The sequence below is a fragment of the Balaenoptera physalus genome (assembly GCF_965194825.1).
Source record: "Balaenoptera physalus genome assembly, chromosome: 1".
Taxonomy (NCBI): Eukaryota; Metazoa; Chordata; class Mammalia; order Artiodactyla; family Balaenopteridae; genus Balaenoptera; species Balaenoptera physalus.
In genome coordinates, this window is record NC_138882.1 from 121,274,803 (window position 1) to 121,294,781 (window position 19,979).

At 45.4% G+C, this 19,979-nt stretch overlaps 2 protein-coding genes across 6 annotated transcripts in view; one reads left to right on the forward strand and one right to left on the reverse strand.

Annotated features, from left to right (window-relative positions):
* Positions 1 to 5,149: 5,149 nt before the first annotated feature.
* CCN1 (cellular communication network factor 1) lies at positions 5,150 to 8,093 on the reverse strand. Its single transcript, XM_082410530.1, has 5 exons — positions 7,772 to 8,093; positions 7,257 to 7,470; positions 6,551 to 6,907; positions 6,214 to 6,425; positions 5,150 to 6,110 (listed from the first exon to the last, which is right to left on the reverse strand). The coding sequence occupies exons 1-5, from the start codon at positions 7,832 to 7,834 to the stop codon at positions 5,808 to 5,810; spliced, it is 1,149 nt and encodes a 382-aa protein (XP_082266656.1). The 5' UTR covers positions 7,835 to 8,093; the 3' UTR covers positions 5,150 to 5,807.
* Positions 8,094 to 8,330: 237 nt separating this feature from the next.
* Positions 8,331 to 19,979, forward strand: part of DDAH1 (dimethylarginine dimethylaminohydrolase 1) — a 248,395-nt gene continuing 236,746 nt past the window's right edge. Inside the window, exon 1 of one of the 5 annotated variants that reach the window (XM_082410547.1) lies at positions 8,331 to 8,517. The gene's annotated coding sequence lies outside the window, so the exon portion shown is untranslated. Of the gene's footprint in view, positions 8,518 to 10,266; positions 10,792 to 11,206; positions 11,351 to 19,979 lie in introns of those variants that run through there. The other 4 variants (XM_082410543.1, XM_082410545.1, XM_082410546.1 and 1 more) reach the window with 4 other exon arrangements.

Here is a 19,979-nt window from a genome sequence, read left to right on the forward strand (position 1 = left end):
AAACTGCCACATAGAAACCAAGGTCCACTGCTGCCAGATCTATGAATTTTTCCAAAAAACCCCAGAAATTTGGACTTTAAAAAAAAATACTCAGTTTTCAAATATTGGCAACAAATCCCAGTTTTTAATAAACTCTCTTCAGGCTGAACAAAACATATTTATTGCCCCATCCTGCTTAAGCCACCAGCTAAGGACCTCTGTGGTAGAGCAATGTAGGACAAACTTGCTTTCTCTTCTCCATGAAGATCTGGAGACTTGGAAGCTCCAGATCTTCATGGAGAAGAGAAAAGCAAATTCTAGTTGTGCCTTTTCAAACTCCTTTCAATCTATTCTTAGTTGGTACTCATTCATTGACAAAACTCTCTAAGAAATTTAAAATCTGGTAGGAAGAGTTAAACAGCCACTGACAGTGTTGTGGTTTCATTGCTACAATGAGGATTTGCCTGACAAGCCAAAGGATGGAGCACTTTTTTTCTGTCTTATAGTGTGTGCAAGCAAGGGACTGTGTCTTATTGTATTCATGCAGATTTGGAGAAGACTTTTCTCCAGAGCTTTTATAAGGATCTCCCTCTAATCCCCCACCCTGCAGCCATTTCAGTTGAGGTGGATCCTGCTGGTTCTGTATGGAACTTGGGGTTAGTGTTCTAGAAACCTTCTTGAGTTGCCCCATGCATCTGGTCAATGCAAAATAAATCCCGGAGCCCTTCCTGCATACATGCACAAGCACGGTGAGAGGCCTCGAGGGATCGTAGGTATAACTAGCAAAGCTTTTGCTTTTTTCTGACTGCTCAAATGCATTCCAGTTTAGAGAATGGACATGAGTTTCTTCTCCCCAAAAGGTTTTACTACACGGGTGCTGTGATGGTTAATTTTATGTGTTAACTTGGCTAGGCTATGGTGCTGGTTTGTTTGGTGGAACACCAGTCTAGATGTTGCTGTCATGTATTTCTTAGACATGATTAACATTTAAATCCGTCGACTTTGATGTAGTGAACCACTTTAGACTGGGCCTGGGTGGGGAGGGAAGGTTACTGAGAATGTGGCATTGATGCTGAGAACTGCATGACAGGAAGAAGCTTAGGTCAGGGAGTTTGGCATTTGGGGTAAAGGAACAGTTAGTGCAAAGGTCCTGAGGAGGAATTTACTTGGCTTATTTCAAAAAGAGCAAAGTGGGAGCACAGTAAGTGAGGGTAAATGAAGGAAGTAGGCAAGTTCCAGGAGCTGTGTGCCAAGTAAGGAGTTGAATCTTATTCCAAGAGCAATGGGAAGCCATGGAGCCTTTAAGCCTCCTCTTCTTAACAGGATTGACCTGTTCTGATTTACATTTTTAAAGAATTACTCTGGCTTCTGTAAGGAAAATGGATTATTGGAGGGCAAGAATGGAAACCAATGATGTTTCAGTTATCTATCGCTGTGTAACAAACAACATCCAAAATTTAGGGCCTTAAAATAATCATATCGGTTTGTGCATTATTTTATGGGTCAGGAATTCTGGGGACTCAGCAGGCAGCTCATCTCTGATTTACAAGATGTCAGCTTGTAAGGCAGCTGGGGCTGGAGGATCCACTTCCTAGATGGCGTCTTCATATACATGTGGTACCCAAATGTCCCCTGACCTTTCTCTTTCTCCACATGGCATCTGATCCTCTCAGACCTATCCATGTGGCATGGGCTTCTCAGTCTGCTAGTCTCAGGGTACTGGCACCTCTTATATTGAAGCTGCTTTCTAAGAGAAAGGAAGTAGGAGCTCCTAGCCAGTGTTGTATTTGGAACTAGCACCATTTCACATCACTTCCTAGATATTCATTGGTCAAAGCAGTCAAAGAGTCCAGCCAGCTCCAAGAGGGTAGAGAAGTAGACCCCATCTATTGATGGGAGAGCAACAGGGTCACATTGCAGAAGGGCATATGGGTTGGAAGATATTGTTGCAGCCACCTTTGGAAAATACAATATGCCACAAGTAAGGAGGCCATTCCAGTAATTCAGGCAAGAGATGATGGTGTCTTAGATTTGGATGTTTGCACTAGATTAAGAAAGCGGTGGATTCAGAATAAATGAGCAGAATATATGAGAACTGTAAAGTACTAACAAATGCAGCTAAGTACTTGTTTAATTAAATTGCACTTTGTAAGATTACATGGATGAGCTTTGCCCATCACCAAAAAAGTAAGTCACAAGTAAGTCTGTTGTATTCATAGGACACTTGTATTATTGCTGTGCTTCACAATGTGTTTTGTTTCAGAGAATGAGTTATTTAGGACAGGGACTTAATGAGGCCCAGATATTGGGGCTACACAGGGAGAGGAAAAAGTATGGACCTACATACTGTGAGATCCAGGGACTGTCACATCCTATAACCAGGGGTGCTTTAGAGAGTAAAGAGGGCCTTACATTTTCAAAGGCTTCATGGAGATGAGTGCTTTTGTCCACAGAAAGACCTGAGCAGTTTTCACCTCATACATTCAGTTGCTTGAGGAGACAAAGTTTTTAAGGTATGGGAGTCAATGCACCAAAGAGAGTATATAAAAAATAATTTTTTTGGTGACAAAAATGTGGGAATCTATTGTTCCATTTTAAAACAGCAGAGGAGAATCCAGAAACTTGCCCAGGGTCACCCAGTAAATTAATGGCAGAGCTGGTGTAAAAGACGTGCCTCCTGATTCTAGTCTGGGATTCTTTCCATGGTATCATCTGCCACCCTGCCCAGAGCACAGCTTTGTTCTGTACTATGGTCCCACTGTACACTTGCTATTGCTCAAGTGGCTTTCAAATAGCGCCAGAAGGCAGGAAAGAGGTTGTGAACAAATCATATCTGGTCTCTCTACTGGTAAAATAACTAAAATGTACTCTGCTAATTTTGATTCAGTTGCAACTCTTTGTGGAGCGGACAGCACATGCGCTTATGTGGGAATCATCACCATGAGACCACTTACTGTGCTGCTAAACGTCCCAAAGAATATTTCTTAAAATTCACTAAATTCCTAAGATTCTGGGGTCACATTATAACTCTCAACGCTTACATCTCTATCAAAACCAAAACAAAAAAACAGCTCAAGAACACCAGGGTCTTTTAGACTGGAAAGTGGTTACAACACAAGATTTTTAGCGTGTGTGGAGGTTACATATAATGTACATTATAATGAATGTTTATATATGCAACTTCTATTTTATATGTGCAATACACGGTTTTTTATTGTGTTTTCTCAATATTTGAAGTAGGCAGCATTCCATTCCAGATCTAGATAAAACTGATATGTTCTAAATTGCATAATTTTATTCTCAATTACTTTTCATGTCTTCACTCTTTTTCTATAGCCAAATCAAATGGACATATTTTGCGTCTATTTGTGTTCTTTTAAATTAATTGAGTACTCTTATTTATATAGAATCGTCACTTGTGTATCACTCAGTATATTTCTTATGATGCGATTAATGACCCAAAGATCCAGTGTTTTCCCATGCTAGGTTTGTTTCACATTTGAACTTAATTGGACAAATATTACCTCACTACATACTTAAAGGGTCTATAAAATATTGCTCCTTGATCTTCCTGTAAGAAGCAATTTGCTGGGCCCTAGTGTTGGAAGACAGTACCTCAGGATTTGTGCCTGGGAATGTGTAAATTTTGCCTATGGATTTAGATGTCTGTTTAACAAGATTGCACCACAAAATCCTCACAACTTTATTATATGTTTTACATGTTCTATTGCGCTGACAAGTTTAACTGCATCCAAGACTGAGCCAGGTGTTGTTTAAATTTCCAAATACCTTAAAATTTGAATGCCTCGGGAAGGAAAAGCTGACAACTCAGTAGGCGCACTTGTAATATTTCAGGCAAGATATTGTCAGAATCAGAAGAGTGAAGGCCTTTGCCCATAGATTTTGCTATCACCTTTACATGAACCTTTGTGCATTTCAGTAAGGCTCTAAAACAGGTGCTTAGGCAGTGCTTTTCTGTAGGTCTTAACGGAGCATCAATATTAAACTATTTTGAAAACTCACTCTTACAGGATCCCAGAAGCAGTCCCCCTCCTCTCCTTTTAAAGCACTTTCTCTTATTGCCTAAAAATTCAAGTACTCTCTTAACAAAGTGCAGACTGAAATATTTCACTATGGATTTGAACAGGAGCCAAGAGGGTTGATGAAAGGAAAACTTCTCTCTATAAAAGGTTTATTGTCAGTGCTTTCTAAAGATGTAGATTCTTCTAAAACCAGCTACCAGCATTTTCACAAACATTAACACAGCCTTCTCAACCTCTCCTAGACCTACAATTCGGGTCCTTTTAGGCAAGCTCTGCGTCTAGCCTCTGACCTTCTAGATAGCCAATTCAATTTAATTGCTCCCTCCCGCCTCAATATAACTTATATTATAAAAAGGAAAGGGGGTGGGGTAGCGTGGTCCTCACGCTATTGGAAAAGTACTTGAAATTCCTTGCATTCCTTTGCATTTAACGGTATGTTTACCTAATCATCAGCTTATTAGGATTAACACAAGTCATTGCTTCAAGCTCATTCAGTGAAAACAAACTGACTCCTATAGATTCCAAGATTTTTCCTCTGATCCCAACCATGGGTGAATTTTTAAGTCGTTCTCCCAAGGAACAATATTAGAAAAATATAAAGTTATAAACAAGTGACCTTATATCACATTATCCAACCATGCTTAATCTTGCCCATGGATTTCAAGGTGGGCAGCCTGGGTTATGGACTGTTTTCATTAAAGTTTCCTCTACCGAAGGGACCTGCACAATTACCTAGTGATTAAAATGATAAATGACTCTACTATACCCACCTCAAAGAGCTTGGGTGATGGAGACCCTTAGCCTTTGAATTCTTATGAAAATAAAGCATTATTATTTAAATCACAAACTTAGCTTCAGATTCCTTCTTGTGCTTTGTACAATGCCTGGTGTTCAATACATGTTTTTAAAACAGATTACTCTAAATTCCAAGATTTTTTTCTGCTGAAGATATAAAAGCAATCATTGTTAGATTTTTAGAGGTTAGTTCCCTGCTCTATCCCAAGCACCTGGAACAGTTCCTGGTACAAAGTAGGTACCCCGTAAATCCTGTTTCAATGATTGAATGCATAAGCTAGATTGTCCCCAATGGTTTTGAACATTCTCTAAAAATCCTGAATGCCATAAACTCAGATATTAGGTAAATATTTATTAAATGATTAATTCCATAAATAAATTCTTTTCACTGAATATAAAATTAAAATCATTTACAAATTATTCCAGTATTACATTTCCCCTCCCTCCCCAAAAGCTACATTTTGATAAATAAAAACATTCAGTCTTAAAACACCTGATTTCTGTTTGCAATTTAGAGTGCAGATAGCTGCCTCTCATGGACACTCACAGAGTGTCACCTTCTGGAAGGGATGGACCCCCCCCCCCTCCCATTTACTTCTGTCAAAGGATGGAGTCTTTAAGTGTCCAACTAATCTTATTACCTTTTACAACTGTAAAACCGAAAGGGAAAAAGCCTAGAGAAAAATACGCTTACCAAATAATTTACAAACAGAAAACAGAACGTCATCAACAGCACAAGCTCCAAAATGAAGCAGTAACATGTGCTCCAATATTATGAAGCAAAGTATTCTCCAATCGCGGCTGCATTAGTGTCCATGTGCACCAGCACGCCTGGCAGTTTCGAAATACCTTAATACTACTCAAGAATGAGCAGTGCATCCCTTCTACAATGAGTCCCTTCAGCCCGCCGCCCCCACCCACGCCTCCGTGATGCTGACACTCTTCTCTTCCCACTTTGTCCACCCTCGTGCCGGAAAACCCAGGTAGCGTTTAGTCCCTAAATTTGTGAATGTCATTGAACAGTCTGTAGAAGGGAAAGGCTGCCTCGTTGGCATGCGGGCAGTTGTAGTTGCATCTGCAGGACTGGATCATCATGACGTTCTTGGAAAACGTCTCCCCATCTTCGCAGCGGAAACGCATCTTCACAGTCCTGGTCTGCTGAGGCGTGCAGCAGCGGCCGTCCACGCAGGAACCGCAGTACTTGGGCCGGTATTTCTTCATACTCGAACATCCAGCGTAAGTAAACTTGACCGGTTCGGGGGATTTCTTGGTCTTGCTGCATTTCTTGCCCTTCTGTAAGAAAGAGAAGAGAAGGGAAGTTAGTGTTTCTCTTTCTTGGAAGAGAGGTTCCCATCTCACCCAGGGGACCAGTCTACTCGGCACTGCAGGCACTTACTTTCAGGCTGCTGTACACCGGCTGTCCACAAGGCCGCACTTCACAGATCCGGGTTTCTTTCACCAGGCGGCATTCAGGGTTGTCATTGGTAACGCGTGTGGAGATACCAGTTCCACAGGTTTTTGAGCACTGGGACCACGAAGTCGTTTGGACGATACATTTCTGGCCATGTGAAGAAGGGCTGTACAGAATGCGAGGTTCCATTCCAAAAACTAGAGGGACAAACAAGAGGGAAGATTCCTCAGACGCATACCGACACAAACAGATTCAAGTTCTCATTTCTCTGAAGTTTCAAACTAGGAATGGGTTTCAGTACAATGTCTCAGTCTTCACTTACCGGGGAGCCGCTTCAGGGAGCCGCCTTTTCCAATTGCAATTAATTCATTGTTTCTCGTTAACTCCACCTCCGAGGCATCGAAGGCCAGCTCCTTGCCCAGGAGGCCGTCCCTGTCGTCCATGGGGTCCTTGGCACCATCCTCGTCGCAGACCCACTCCTCACAGCACTGCCCGGTAACTTTGACCAGCCGGGGGTTGGGACAGCCCAAGCTGGGGAGAGAGAGTTCTTGGGGACACAGAGGAATGCAGCCCACGGCGCCGTCAATACATGTGCACTGATGTTTACAGTTGGGCTGGAAACTTTCCCCATTCTGGTAGATTCTGGAGTTATATTCACAGGGTCTGCCCTCTGACTGAGCTGCAAAGAGCACCAAAAAAGAAAGGGAGAAGAGAATAAAGTTAAGATTCCGTACGACGGCCTGAAACTCAGACATATTTTCTGCTGCTAAATTCAATTGATGGTAAAGTTTCCTACGATTCCCCGGAGACTCCAGAGCAGAACAATAAGTTAGTCAGGAATCACTTTTCCGTATGCGCTTTTCGTTGGGCCCAGACACACTGAATTGCATTCCAGACTGCTGAAATCATGTGCCTTTCTGCCAAGCTACCAACAACAAAGCATCACCATACATGGTCGCAAAATTACTAAACTTCTGGACTACGGGGACTATTCTTTTTTTAAAGGGGCCAAACCACAAGCATCTTACCTCTGCAGATCCCCTTCAGAGCGGTGGAGCTGGCGCCGAAGTTGCATTCCAGCCCCTTGGTGTGGTCGCAGGGCTGCGTTTTGCTGCAGTCCTCGTTGAGCTGCTTGGCGCAGACCTTACAGCAGCCGCAGGCGTCCCGGACCAGCCCGACTCCCGGGGCGCACTTGGGCGCCTCCAGGGGGCAGTGGCAGGCGGCGGGGCAGGTGGAGAGAGCCTGGAAGGGGGAGAGGACACGTGTGAGGCTCGGCGCGGTGGGCAGGAGGGACGCCCCGGGAAGGGACGGGGGTATCCGGCCCGGGCGGCAGGGGGTCTCTGATCCCGTCCAGCCCGGCCACCCCGGGCGGCTGCGTACGCCGGGAGGGCCCCCCGGCACGTCTTCAGGGCGGGCTTAAAGAAAGAGCTCCCCCGAAACGCCCCGCCGAACTTCGGAGTCTAGCTTTATCGGCCGCGGGCCATCTGGGGAAAGGCGAAGGGGCTGCTAGAGCGGACGGGGAAGCGGTGGCCAAAGAACTCACCAGCCTGGCCAAGTGGAGAAGGGTGACGGCGAGGGCGAGCGACCTGGCGGTGCTGGAGCTCATCGTGGCGCGCAGGAGGGGTCCAGGAGAGCGCGGAGGCAAAGACGCCAACACACCGGTGCGTAGCGGCCGGGCCGGCGCGGCTGGGGCGGTGGGCCGGGCGGTGGGCCGGGCGGCGGTGGGCCGGGCGGCGGGGAGGCGAGAGCCAGGCAGGAGAGCGGGCTGCGGGCGTCCTTCTCTCGAGGTCCTTGCCGGGGAGGAACGGAAGGCGCGGATGCTGCTCAGGGACGCTCTCGCTCGCGGTCTGCCCCAGCGCCCAGAGCCCGCCTTTTATACGGGCCGGCCGCGGCGCCGCGTGTTGCAGTGACGTCGACTCTGTCTGCGCGTTCCAGAATTCTCAAACATCTCAGGAATGCTGGTTGGCGCGGGCTCCTGCCAAGCGCCTCCCCTGGCTCCTTTGCACTTTTTTTTTTTTTTTTTGTCCTGGACCCGTCAAGAAAACAATCTTCCGTTTTTTCCACTTTAAATAACGACTTCTATAGGGGAGGGCTCTTCTTGGAGTGATGGTGGTGATGGTGGTGGAAGGGCCGAGGGGGGCGAGTTCAGAACTTTGCCTGGATTGGGAGGGTGGGAGGACCTGGAGGGAGGAACAAAAGTCGTTTTGTTTGGTGATGCCGAGTTGACCGGGCAGCCTTGGAACCCCTCACCCAGGAAGGCAGCGAGCTGTTTGCTTGTTTACAGCGAAGGTGAGAGTCAAGTTATCTATTGAGAGAGGCGAACGGGGAGGGAGAGTGTCTGGGAGCCAGGAATCTATCTGAGGACTTCATAGAAGCGTGCTCGGATCAAGTCCCAAATCTTTGGCATGGTGTTTATTGGACAAGTGAAGTGTATTGCAAATTAATACCCGAGGTGGCATTTATGAATGAGAAGGGGAAAAAAAAAATCAACTTCCCCCATCGTCTGGCAGATTCCCAGGCAGAGGTCTTCCCCCGTCCGCCAACCCCCACCCCCTCCGCTTTTTGGTATGTCGTACTTGTTTGTTTTTGGAGGTTCCCACTTTAGTTCCAGCCCACTGCCTGGGTTGGAAGTCCGAGAGGAAACGAACGCAGGGAGCTCTCTGGGAGGCGGACTTACACTTCCTCACGGATGCGGGAGACTGGGTAAGCCCTTCCAGCCTCCCACCGCGGGCGGGAGGCGACGCTAACTAAACAGCCAGCCAGAAGCGGGGGGGGACCACGGTGGAGTGATTTGTATTGAGATCATCACCTGTATATACTGCAAAACCAAACCAGATTCCAGCACCATTGTGCCCAGTGGATCTCTGGAAAAAGCAGACTCCTTGACGCTGAAAGTTTTGTGGAGCTTTTTAACTCCTTTCCTTGGGACCATTTAGAAGCCTCCCATTTCAAGTGAATTGCAATGCTTTGCTCTCTAAGTACAGAGAAATAAGAGATTTAGGATGTAATATTCTGTAGTAAAAAAAAAAAAGTTAGCAATTTTAAGGTCCTATTCTACCAGCAACACATTCAGTAGAAGACCTCCGCAAGTTACTTGAACTTCAAATACCGTTAGTGTGATGGACAAATGTTCCCTCAAAGTTTAAAAAACTATCTTCTTGTGTAACTTTCATAAAAACATACACAGTAATTATGACAGTTTCCCTTTTATATGTGCTCTGGGAGAAATCCTTGTCCTTTGCGATGTTTAGGACTGTTCAGTCTAAATGACTGAGAAGTCTTGGTTAAGAAGGCCTTCAGTGTGACTTTTCTGTGAATGACTCTAATAAACACAAGAAGCTATTGCAATGAAAACACTCTCCCATGGAGAGAACTGTGGCAGGAAAGAGTTAAGTTTCATTCATTCAAAAGTGCTCTTCCAGAAGTCTAAGAAGCTTTTACTAGAGGGAGAAGGATGTCTAAGGTTTTGTTGGAGGGATGTGGGGTGGTGAACTTACTTTTCAAGACAATAGACTGTCAGGTGTTCTGGGCCCTGCATCCTGCCCAAGCCAATTCATCAGTTATTATTTAGAAAACGTTTTTGTTGTTTTCCTGTGTTCAACTTTCGTTACTGTTTCCTTCTTAATGAAGTAACTAGGGATGGGGGGTGAGTAGGTACAGTACAGGGTGGGAGGAGGTGGTGAAGAGAGAATGGAGAGGAGCGTTCCTGGCTTCTGTTGTGGCGTCTTTTCTATTTGACTTCATGGTTGTAAGTATTTCCAGATGGTGAATCAGACACCAGACGTAACAATATTTCCATATTTGGGTATAGCAGTAGCCTGCGTTTTTAACATTTTTCTGCCTCTGTTATCCAACCACAAAGCATTCTTGACAGCTTCAAATGTTGTTAAATATAGACTTAACTTCTGTTCCCAGAGCAGGAAATTCTTTGGAATTCCTTGTTTTTCACGCAATCTGTCTATCATAATTTAAAATAAAATTACAGTGGATGATCCAACTGGCTCATGTACACACCTTGCTCCTTTGTGGAAGTTGTGTGCGTGTGTGTGCGCGCGTGCGCGCGCGTGTGTGTGGAAGAGGGGGCTTAAAGACATTCAGTCTGCTGCACAGCATTCAAAAACACACCATTCCAGAGATTCCTTTAAAAATCAGATTAAAGTTTTCTAACAAGGGTTGTGTGCGTTTGTTTCAGGACTTCATCTGGGGAATCTTGGAGGATGAGTTTGCCCCAGAGGAGAAACTTACAGAACCTCACCGTCAGCTGCCCATTTAAAGCAGGGGGTGTGTGATGGGAGGGGGTGGGAAGCTGCAGCAAACAGGGCCAGGACGTTGGGGATCCGGAGAGACGGGAGTAACCTGTGTACACAGCCTTTCCATATACTATGTCCTGGTGAGACTGCTAGTAAACGACAGCCTCAGACAAGAGGAACAGCAGCTCGTCAAGTCCTGCTCCGAGAAGGTCCAGAAACCCCAGATGTCCCATTGCCTTCTCCCCTCCTCTGCTGAGAGCTGCAGATCAGTTCACGTTGACAGATTGAAGGGTCAGTGTGCAAACGTTCACGGGTAAGTGTCTTCGGGTGCTAATTCTGCATGGCTCTTTTGCTCTCTTTCCTCTCTCCCTCCCTCTCTGGGAGCCCCAGGAGGGAATAAGGGGCCGCCTTGTTTCCTTGGGCTGCAAGGCACGGAGAAGGGGCTGCTTGTCTTCTCAGCTCCTGGCTTTGGACTGTGCGATGGGAACGTCTCTCGCGCACTGATGCCAGGGAATTTTAGGTCACCAAAAGAAGGGTTCACTGTCTGGCGGCAACTGAGAATAATAATCACCCTAAATCTGGCGACTCCGGTTTCCTAGCCCTAGACCAGTGGTTCTCAAACTGTGGCCCGCATCAGACTCACCTGGAGGGCTGGTTAAACGACTGACCCCACTGGCCCCACCCCCAAATTTCTTATTAGTTACACTTCTAAGAAGTCCCGAGGTGATGCTGACGCTGCTTGTTCGGGGAATCACACCCTGAGAAACACTGCCGTGGACGACGGGAGTGCCTGCAATAAGCTGTGTGTGTGCGTGTTTGTCCTCAGAGGTACTCGGCGGGCTCACAACTCCACCTTTTATAGCCACCTTAAGGTACAGCACAACTTACTGTGACAGCGAAAGGCCAACTTTAAGGTGGCGCCCCTGCGCCATCCTATTGCTCTCCGCTCCCCCAAGCCCCACCCCACCCCGACTGAGTGCAGGGAGAGCCAGAGAGCCGGGATGGCGGCGGGAACTGGGTGGCAGTGGCGCTGGGAAGGCCTCAGCTGCCCCCGGGACCCCTGCGGAGACGGCGGGCTGGGGGGATGGGGAGAGATCCGGGTCCCGAGCACCGGGACGCGCCCGGCCGCCTGCTGCCCGCCGCCCCCTGCCGGCTGCCCGGCCTGCGCTCCCGGAGTCGCGGCGGTGGCCAGGACTAGAGGTTTCCGGCGGCGCGCGGCGCAGGACGTTTCCAGCCCCAGCCCATATTTGGTGAAAGTCTTTCAAGACTCCGTCATCCAGCTCCGGGGGGCGGCGGCGGCGGCCCTAGGAGGAGGCCCAGCAACGGCGCGGCCGCCGAGCTGCTGAAAAGTGCCCGCGCCCGGTCCTCGGGCCGCCCGGCCGCAGGCGGGGCTGGCGTGCGGGTGCGCGCGTGCCGGGGAGACCGCGGCCGCGCGGCCCGAGCCCGCACCCCGAGCCCGCACCCCTGAGAGGGCCCGGCCCGCCCTGGGCTGCGTGGGTGGCTGGCCGGGAGGGCGCCGGCCCGATTGTGTCACTTTTCCCGTCCACCCACCCCGCTGTTGACTCGTCCTCCCAACGGGGCAGAGAGTTGCCGCGCTGTGACAGACTTGCAGGGTACGCCCAGGTGCGGGGCTGTGTGTGCGTTGTCGGAGCGTGGCGTTCGTTCAGACATCAAGCCCACCCGAGAGCGGGGACGTGGAATTGACTTTGGGGAGAAGTCCCCAAGGGCCTGGATCCCGTTATCCCTAGAAGGGAGAGAGGCTGGAGCTCCCTCTTGGTTTCTCTTGGTCTCCCACATCCCTTCCTCACTTCCTCATCAGTAAGTTCCGTGGGGGCAGAACCCCTGGATAGGAAGCCTTAGCTCTGCCATCCACTAGCCTGCAGTCTTCAGTAAACTGCACATCCTCTCTGGGCCTTGTATACTTCATCAATAAATTGGGAAAGGAGACAGCAGGTAGTAAAACTGGAGCAGTCCCTTTCAGGGCTAAATTTCACGCCATCCTCTCCTGATAATAACAGAAGCCAACGCTTATATAGGGCTCACTCTGTGTCAGGCACAGTTTTGAATGCCTGCTATTTATTGACTTATTTCATTCTCCAGTGCCCCATTGAGGTAGATCCTCTGGTTAACACCATTTTCTATCTAAATGAAGAAATGGAGGCACAGAGGGTAAATGTCTAGCCAAAGGGCACTCACCTAGCAGGTAGCAGAACTGAACCCAGGTATCTTGGTCCCAGCAGGCCTTGCCCTTAACCGCTGTGCCTACTCCCCATCTCTTACTTTAGACGTTCAGGCCTGTCCCTTCTTCTGGAACTTAACCTTTATTTAACTCTATCACAGCTTACCCAGATGTTTCAGGATAAATGCATCAGATAGAAAAGTAGTTGAGAAGTTAACTGAAGCTGTGTGAACCTCTAAGAATTGCCTAATGTACTGACTCTTGGGGAAGAGGGGGAAAGGAGTGTTGCATTTCAACAGAAAAAGCCTTAACGCAAATAAGTTTACGTAGCGGACTTTTAGACACCTTGGCAGAGGGTGGGGAAGGTATCTTGGCCTTTGGGGTCCTTCTGATACCTTACAAGCCACATTGATCAGGCAGTCCCTGCTTCTGGAATAAGGCTTGGCCCGGTAGGAACTACATTTGTCACTGAGGTGGTTTTCAGTGTCACTTACTTGATAGTTTATCAGTCTGAGTGTTCCTTATGGACCCAATCTACTTTTAACTTGTTTTTTCTAACTATATGTTATGAGTATAATTATCTATGTATCTGAGGACAAATTGTTTATCTTCTTTGAACCCCAGATTTATTCTGATCTCATGGTATGTCATGGTACCATGGTAGGCACTGGTGACATAAAAAAGAGAACTTTAACATTGACCTTCCCCGAAGGACTTCACAGTCTGTTCCTGAAGTGCGTACAAAGTGCTGTGTGGACACTTTCGGCCCTGGGGAGTGAAAATGGAACTAATCTGGGTCTGTAAGGATGAGCAAGAGTCTTCTACACGGAAGGATATTTGAGACAGAGGGAACAGAGCCTTGACCATGCATAATGAGGACCCGCTAGGGAGGCTTGACCATAGAGTCCCTTTGGGGAACTGGCAAGAGAGGTCAGCTGGGATCTTCCGCAAATGGCCTTGCCCATGGCGTTGGGACTCTGTCTACAGCCAGTGGTGAGCCCTGTGAGTTTTTGCCTTGGTTTCCTCATTTATAAGATAATGGGGTTGCGCCAGCTCAGAGGATATGAACTGAAGCGCTCACAGGGATCAGCCAGGTAAACAAAATGCCATTCCAAGGATTTTTGCCAGCTGACACTGGCCTCAGCCTGGGGGAACCATGCGGATGGTGTGGACTCTATGGGGGGAGGGAGGTGCAGTGGGGGCTAAGTGGTTGGTAGGTGAAAATGTAGGTCCAGTGTTTGCTTGTTTTCTCAGTTTTTAAAGAGATCTGGATCTTTAGGTGAAGGCTTTTACTTTTTAAAATGTTGGTAATTAATTAGAACAATGTTAAAATGCCATCAGAGTTAATCTTGGGAAAACCAAAGAAGACAGTGTGAGGGAGCTGCCAGTTGTGACCTCCAGACTGAATGTCTCTAAGAACCTGTCCTGCTCTGGCATTCTGTAACTCTCAGCCTCTCGTGAAATGTTAAGGAATAGCACCATGGGCTCCATTTAATTGTCAGTTTGACTAGATTTTCATTTGTTTAAGAATCATGGCTGTCACTTGACTGACTCAGTTGTAAGAGTTTACACTTTATCAACAAAATTGGAATCAGTGTCTTTTTTTATTTTCTACTTTCCACACTCCCCAAACACCACTCAGTCTCCCTCTTACTTCTCCCCTTGACTTTATGTTGTAAGCAGCAGGCACTCCTTTGGCAGCATGCTAGGAAACAATTTTTCTAGGGCATTCGTATCAAGTGGGAGCTATATCTGTTTATTTCCTCCACCTGGCATCTGTCCACAGGAAGCCAGGCATTTCTAGCCCCTTTACCTTACAGAACTTCTTGTTTTGTGATAACACAGAAACATTTCAAAGGAATGAACTGGAAGGCACCTCTCCCACTCTGCCCTGCAATCTATCTTCTACACATGCTTGAGCAATATGAAATATATTAATTATAAGTCACTATCAAATGGGTTGGTTCCAGATTTAGGGATTAAAAATTAACCTTCACCTCTTCTGGGTTTTATTTCCAGAGATACCTGTCTCTTAACTGCCCACTTAAAACCACACATACCACATTCAGCATCTAGAAAGGATTTGATCTGGGCACAGTACATGAGCACACAGATAGATCCTACAGAGAGACTGAAGCCATTTATTCATGCCAAATTTTGCGGGACCGAGGATTAAGTGTAAAGGAGGATTCTGGCAGTTGGGCTGATTATGTGAAAGAAGACATAAGACATGTTTAATACTCAGCAGGAGGCTTGGCATATAGTAAGTACTTAATAAATTATAATTATTTCCACAGCAAGCACCACAGTTACCTTTACTTTTACTACAATTAGCATAGAATAAGCTAGACTTATTCTCTAGAGAATATTCTGTATTCTTTAGACTAGATGAAAAAAGTTGATGAACTCTAGTTAAAAAATCATTTGATAAATGGTATATAGCTGATGTGATTTATAAGATCCACCCAGGCCAGGATCCTGGCTTGCACTGGGGCTCCAGCAATCATCTAAGAAAGCACTCAAATGGCCTTGCCTGTCATGGAATTGCAACTTTGCCTACAAGCAGTGTCGAGCCATGTGAGGTTTTGCCTTGGTTTCCTCATCTGTAAGATAATGGGGTTGTTCCAACTCAGGGTCATGCACTCAAGTGCTCCACAGATCAGCTAGATACAAAACACCACACCTGAGGATTAGTGCCAGCTGACACTTGGTCTCAGTGTTTGGGAGCCATGGGGATCGCTATGTCTATGGGGCCTGGGTTTTGCCTACCAAAGGCTAAGCAGTTCATATATACATATATATATATATATATATATATATACATATATATATATATATGTATATATATATATATATATATGAGATGTTAAGGTAGAGCAGAGTGTCTGTCTCCAAAGACCATTCTTTTGAGGAAGAACATGGCGTTTGCCCTCCATGAAATCCGCCTTAAAGTCTAGGCACTTGCCCCCAACTTCTTGACTTCCCCTTAAAAACTGATTGTGGATTCCTCGCTTAAATATTTTTCTAAATGTGAGCTTAATTTTGTCTTCAGTCATTGTGGACCCCACTTTCTTCAGGAGAATCTGGTAATGAATGAGTCAAATAATAAAAGAGGGTTTCCTCCTCAGGGACCCTTGCCTGAGCTTGTTCCTGTTTTCTCTGAAGAGAAAGAGATGTGTCAGAGCAGAGGAGGAACTCAGAGATTGAGAGATACTTCTAGCCTAACTTAGTCATCACCATTGACTTTATTACCTGAGGCCGATGGTGCTGCTACCACCCATGGCGCATGGTCACCCTCATATCACAGCTGCTCAGCATGGAGCCCTCCAGGCACCTACCAAGCACTCCCTCTGTGCACCTTGTGCAAGGTGTCCCTGAGCCTTGGATGTGGGCATGGGTGTGGTGCCCAAGGTTATGGCAAAACATAAAAAGCATAGAGCAATTTGAGGCTAGTCCCAGATGTTTCTCTGACGTTTTTTTATCCCCTCTCCTTTAATTAGGTTTTAGCTTTCAAAAGAAAAACAAAGCTATTTTTAAACAGTCAGTTCTTTTTTTTGGTACTTGTTCCTAACTTTTTAAAAAATTGAGATATAACTGACGTACAACATTATATTCGTTTTACGTGTACAACATAATGATTCAATGTATGTATATATTGGGAAATGATCACCACAGTAAGTCTAGTTCACATCCGTCACCTCACATAGTTACAGTTTTTGTTTTGTTTTGTTTTTCTGGTGAGTAGAACTTTTAAGATCTACTCTCTTAGATATACATATACAATACAATACACATATACAATACAGTACACATATACATATACAATGCAGTATTTCACATATACAATACAGTATTATTAGCCATGCTGTACATTACATCCCCAGGATTTATTTATCTTATATTCTTTTATAACTGCAAGTTTGTTCCTTTTGATCACCTAAACAGTCAATTCTTAAAGGAAAAAGACAATATGTGTTCAATGCTTGAACCTTCTGAGGCTCTGGGAAATGCTGCTGGGGGAATTATAAAGTGTGGAATATATACCAAAGCACTGCAGATCCAGGAGATGATGGCTCAATTCAATCCTATAAATATGATATGAATGACAGGCTTCATGCTAGGTGGCAATGCAAAGAGAAATAATATCTAGACTTTGCCATTATGGTCTCGTAGCCTAGGGGAGATCTAGATGCTTAAACAGATAATACAATATAGCGATCTATTTTCTATGTACAGTGTAGCCGAATTGCTCTGGGAGTACAGACAAGGGACATCTAACTTTGAGTCCCCCCCTTTAAAGATGTGAGGTGTTGTTCAGTTTGTATTTTTTGATGGATGGGACAGGTTAGACCCAGTCATACACAGGCACTGACATGTAGGATCCCCTTGAAGCTGGTGATTGCACAGAACATGGGCATCTTCATGAGACAACAGACAACACCTAAAAGTGAGAAACTTAGGATGAGCCTCTGAAAATGCATTAATCGCAGAGAGGACCATCCCCGTGGGTGCTGTTGGAAATTATCACTATGGATCCTTCTTTCTGAGGTGGGAGGGAAGGGAACTGACATTTACAGGGCAACTGACATGAGCCAAATGCCTTAGAGGTTATCTCACCTAATGTTCAAGAATATCCTCTAAGGCGAGCATTTTCAACATCTTTCTAAGCTTAGGAAGTCGGGGTTCAGAGAAGTTAAACAAGTTGCCCAAGAACAAGCAGTTAGAATGTGATCAAATAAGGATTCTAACCCAGACCTGTCTGACTGTGTCCAGACCCAAAGCCTGTGCCCTTTCTACATGTCTGCTACACCATCCTGACTTCCTGAGTTTCCACTCCCTTTATGAGTGTTTGCTCTTTTTCTATTTTTTTTTATTGTTACCACCTTGCTTTATAGAGCCAGCCCTTTTACCTTTTCTTAGCACTTTCAGATCCATTGATGTTGAATTTTTTGAGCCACTCACTGGTGAGCCTGGCTTCTAAAAGGAGGTGCAGATTAAAGTGAATGGAATCATTATCATCATCATTATAATCAGAGAACAGGCATGGTGATATTAAGCCTGCACTTACAGTTGCTTCCTTGCTAGGCACTATGTAGAATGATTTAGATATACATGATTTCTGCCTTCTAGGGACAGATGACAGGTTCCTCAGGATGTGGAGTTTAATTGGAAATAATGAAGGAAGTATGATTTCGGGATTCTATGTTTCAAAGACAGAGGGAAGTGCCATGGCAGTCTAAGGCTGCACTAAAGTGATACTGCGGCTCTATAAAGGCAAGGTGGTAACAATAAAAGAATACAGAAAAAGAGCAAACACTTATAAAGGGAGTGGAAACTCGGAAGTTAGAGGACTATGTGAAAAGGGTATTGGACAAATGCACTGAAGTGTGTGTGAGTGTGTGTGCTTGTGTGTTGGGGGAGGGAAGGTTGAGGGGGATGGAATGAGAAGAACATGGTGAATTATGACATTCTTGTGGATTCATTATCTTTTCTTGTTAGCACAGCACATCCGGACTCCATTCACCTTTCTTTTCTCTGGGCCTTCTGCACTTTTTAGGTCCTTGCTCTGCTATTTTGAATAGAGAAGTCCTTGAGTCTCAGTCCAGGAGACGTGGCCAGAAAGGGCTACTTTCATAGTTGGGCCATCCTGCAAACACTGTTTTCAAGGGCCTGCAATCCGAAAAACTGCGGCCAAGGAAGCAGGTAGGGGATGAGGGTGGGTGTGGGGTAAGCTCAGGAAAGACTTCTGAAGTGACATAAAGTGAGAATTGAGACAATTTCCACTTGAAGTCCCCTCTCCACTTATTAGGCATTAACCATCTGGAACCAAATGCAGCTAATTTAGCATCATGTTGGAAAGTTTATAATGTGAACCACATCCTAGGGCCAGGGCATCCAGGTTTTGATCCTTTGTAAGCATCTCTCTTTTGGAATTCAAACTGGTGTCAGCACATAGGAACTAAGAATGGTGCCAAGTTTTGAGTCACTACTCTCTGCTTTCTTCCAGAACACCGTGGGAAAAGGATGGGCAGACTAGTTAAGGTAAAACCCAGTCCCACCCAAATGCTCACTGAAGGCTGGAAACAAATCCGTTTTTAAATGTTTTAAAAATCAAATTGAACTCAGGAAAGAGGTAATAAGCCTCTGTTCTTTGGTTCAGCTTGGATCTGGAGGCTTGTTTTGTTTTCTGAGTCTCGAGGCTGTCACATTGGGTGTTATCTATAACCCCTTTAGGTTTCTGGGGGGTTACCGCTTGCCTTTTAAAGGACATTTATTAAATGATTGCACCATGCCAGGGTTTAGAGATATAAAGGTGACTAAGATGTGGTCCCTGACTTTGAGGTAAGCATGGTCTAGAGTGGTAAGAGCATGGGTAAATAATGTGTGTGTGCAAATACTGTGTCCCTTCACAAGGGTGCAGTGCACCAGAACTGCTTCTGGATCCCTATCTGAACATGGCCCTATACTAGGGGTGAGGTCTTCTCATCGCACTGGACGGTGTTGCTCTTGGAACTTCCAGTGCTTCTGCAAAGCTTGAAAGAACAGGCTGTGTTTTTCTCTGCTTTGTTTAAACGACTCTGCTTAGGACATAGTATCAGCATGAGCCTGGAGGGTCCTCTGATAACCTCTCCTTAATAAGGGGTTGGATAGTTTTGTTTTGAATGCCTTTCGCCTTCCCTTTGGTAAGCAATCCAGGCTTCCTGATGTCTATTTATGGCCTTTTAGGTATCTTACATCTTCTGGTGTTCTGATGATAAGTAATGGATGTGTGAATTATATTCTTGGCCTTATCAGAAATGGAGCATAGTGAATCCCAGGATTTCTGTTATATAGTTTTAAAGGTAAACCCAGTTACTTGAAGCCTTTCTCCTAGGCAGTGGACCACATTGGAAGCAGACAGGAAAGGAGAACTTATTGGGCAAGAAGACTGTGTCCTAGGATCCGATTACATTTGGTAGCATTTTAGAGTATTGTTTAATTGGATTCCCCCATTGTTTGTGGTGTGCCATCTGGCGTTATTTCTTTTCTTTCATTTACTTTGGGTTCAGTTTTCTCTTATTTGTCAAGTTTCTTAATATGGAAACCTAGATCATTGATTTAAGGTCTTTTTTCTTTCTATTATAAGCATTTATTTTATTATTTTTTTAACATCTTTATTGGAGTATAATTGCTTTACAATGGTGTGTTAGTTTCTGCTTTTGTAGATTTCCCTTTAGATGCTCCAACTGCCTCCCACAAATTTTGATATATATGCTTTTATTTTTATTCATTGCAAAGGACTTTCTTTTTTTTAGTATTTATTTGTTTATTATTTATTTATT

What these genes read in the sequence shown, in the direction of transcription:
- CCN1 (XM_082410530.1), bottom strand. Translation starts at nt 7,834, where the DNA reads ATGAGCTCCAGCACCGCCAGGTCGCTCGCCCTCGCCGTCACCCTTCTC. An exon ending in TTCTCCACTTGGCCAGGCTG is followed by an intron (nt 7,471 to 7,771) that starts GTGAGTTCTTTG and finishes TCCCCCTTCCAG; the next exon opens with GCTCTCTCCACCTGCCCCGC. An exon ending in TCTGAAGGGGATCTGCAGAG is followed by an intron (nt 6,908 to 7,256) that starts GTAAGATGCTTG and finishes TGCTCTTTGCAG; the next exon opens with CTCAGTCAGAGGGCAGACCC.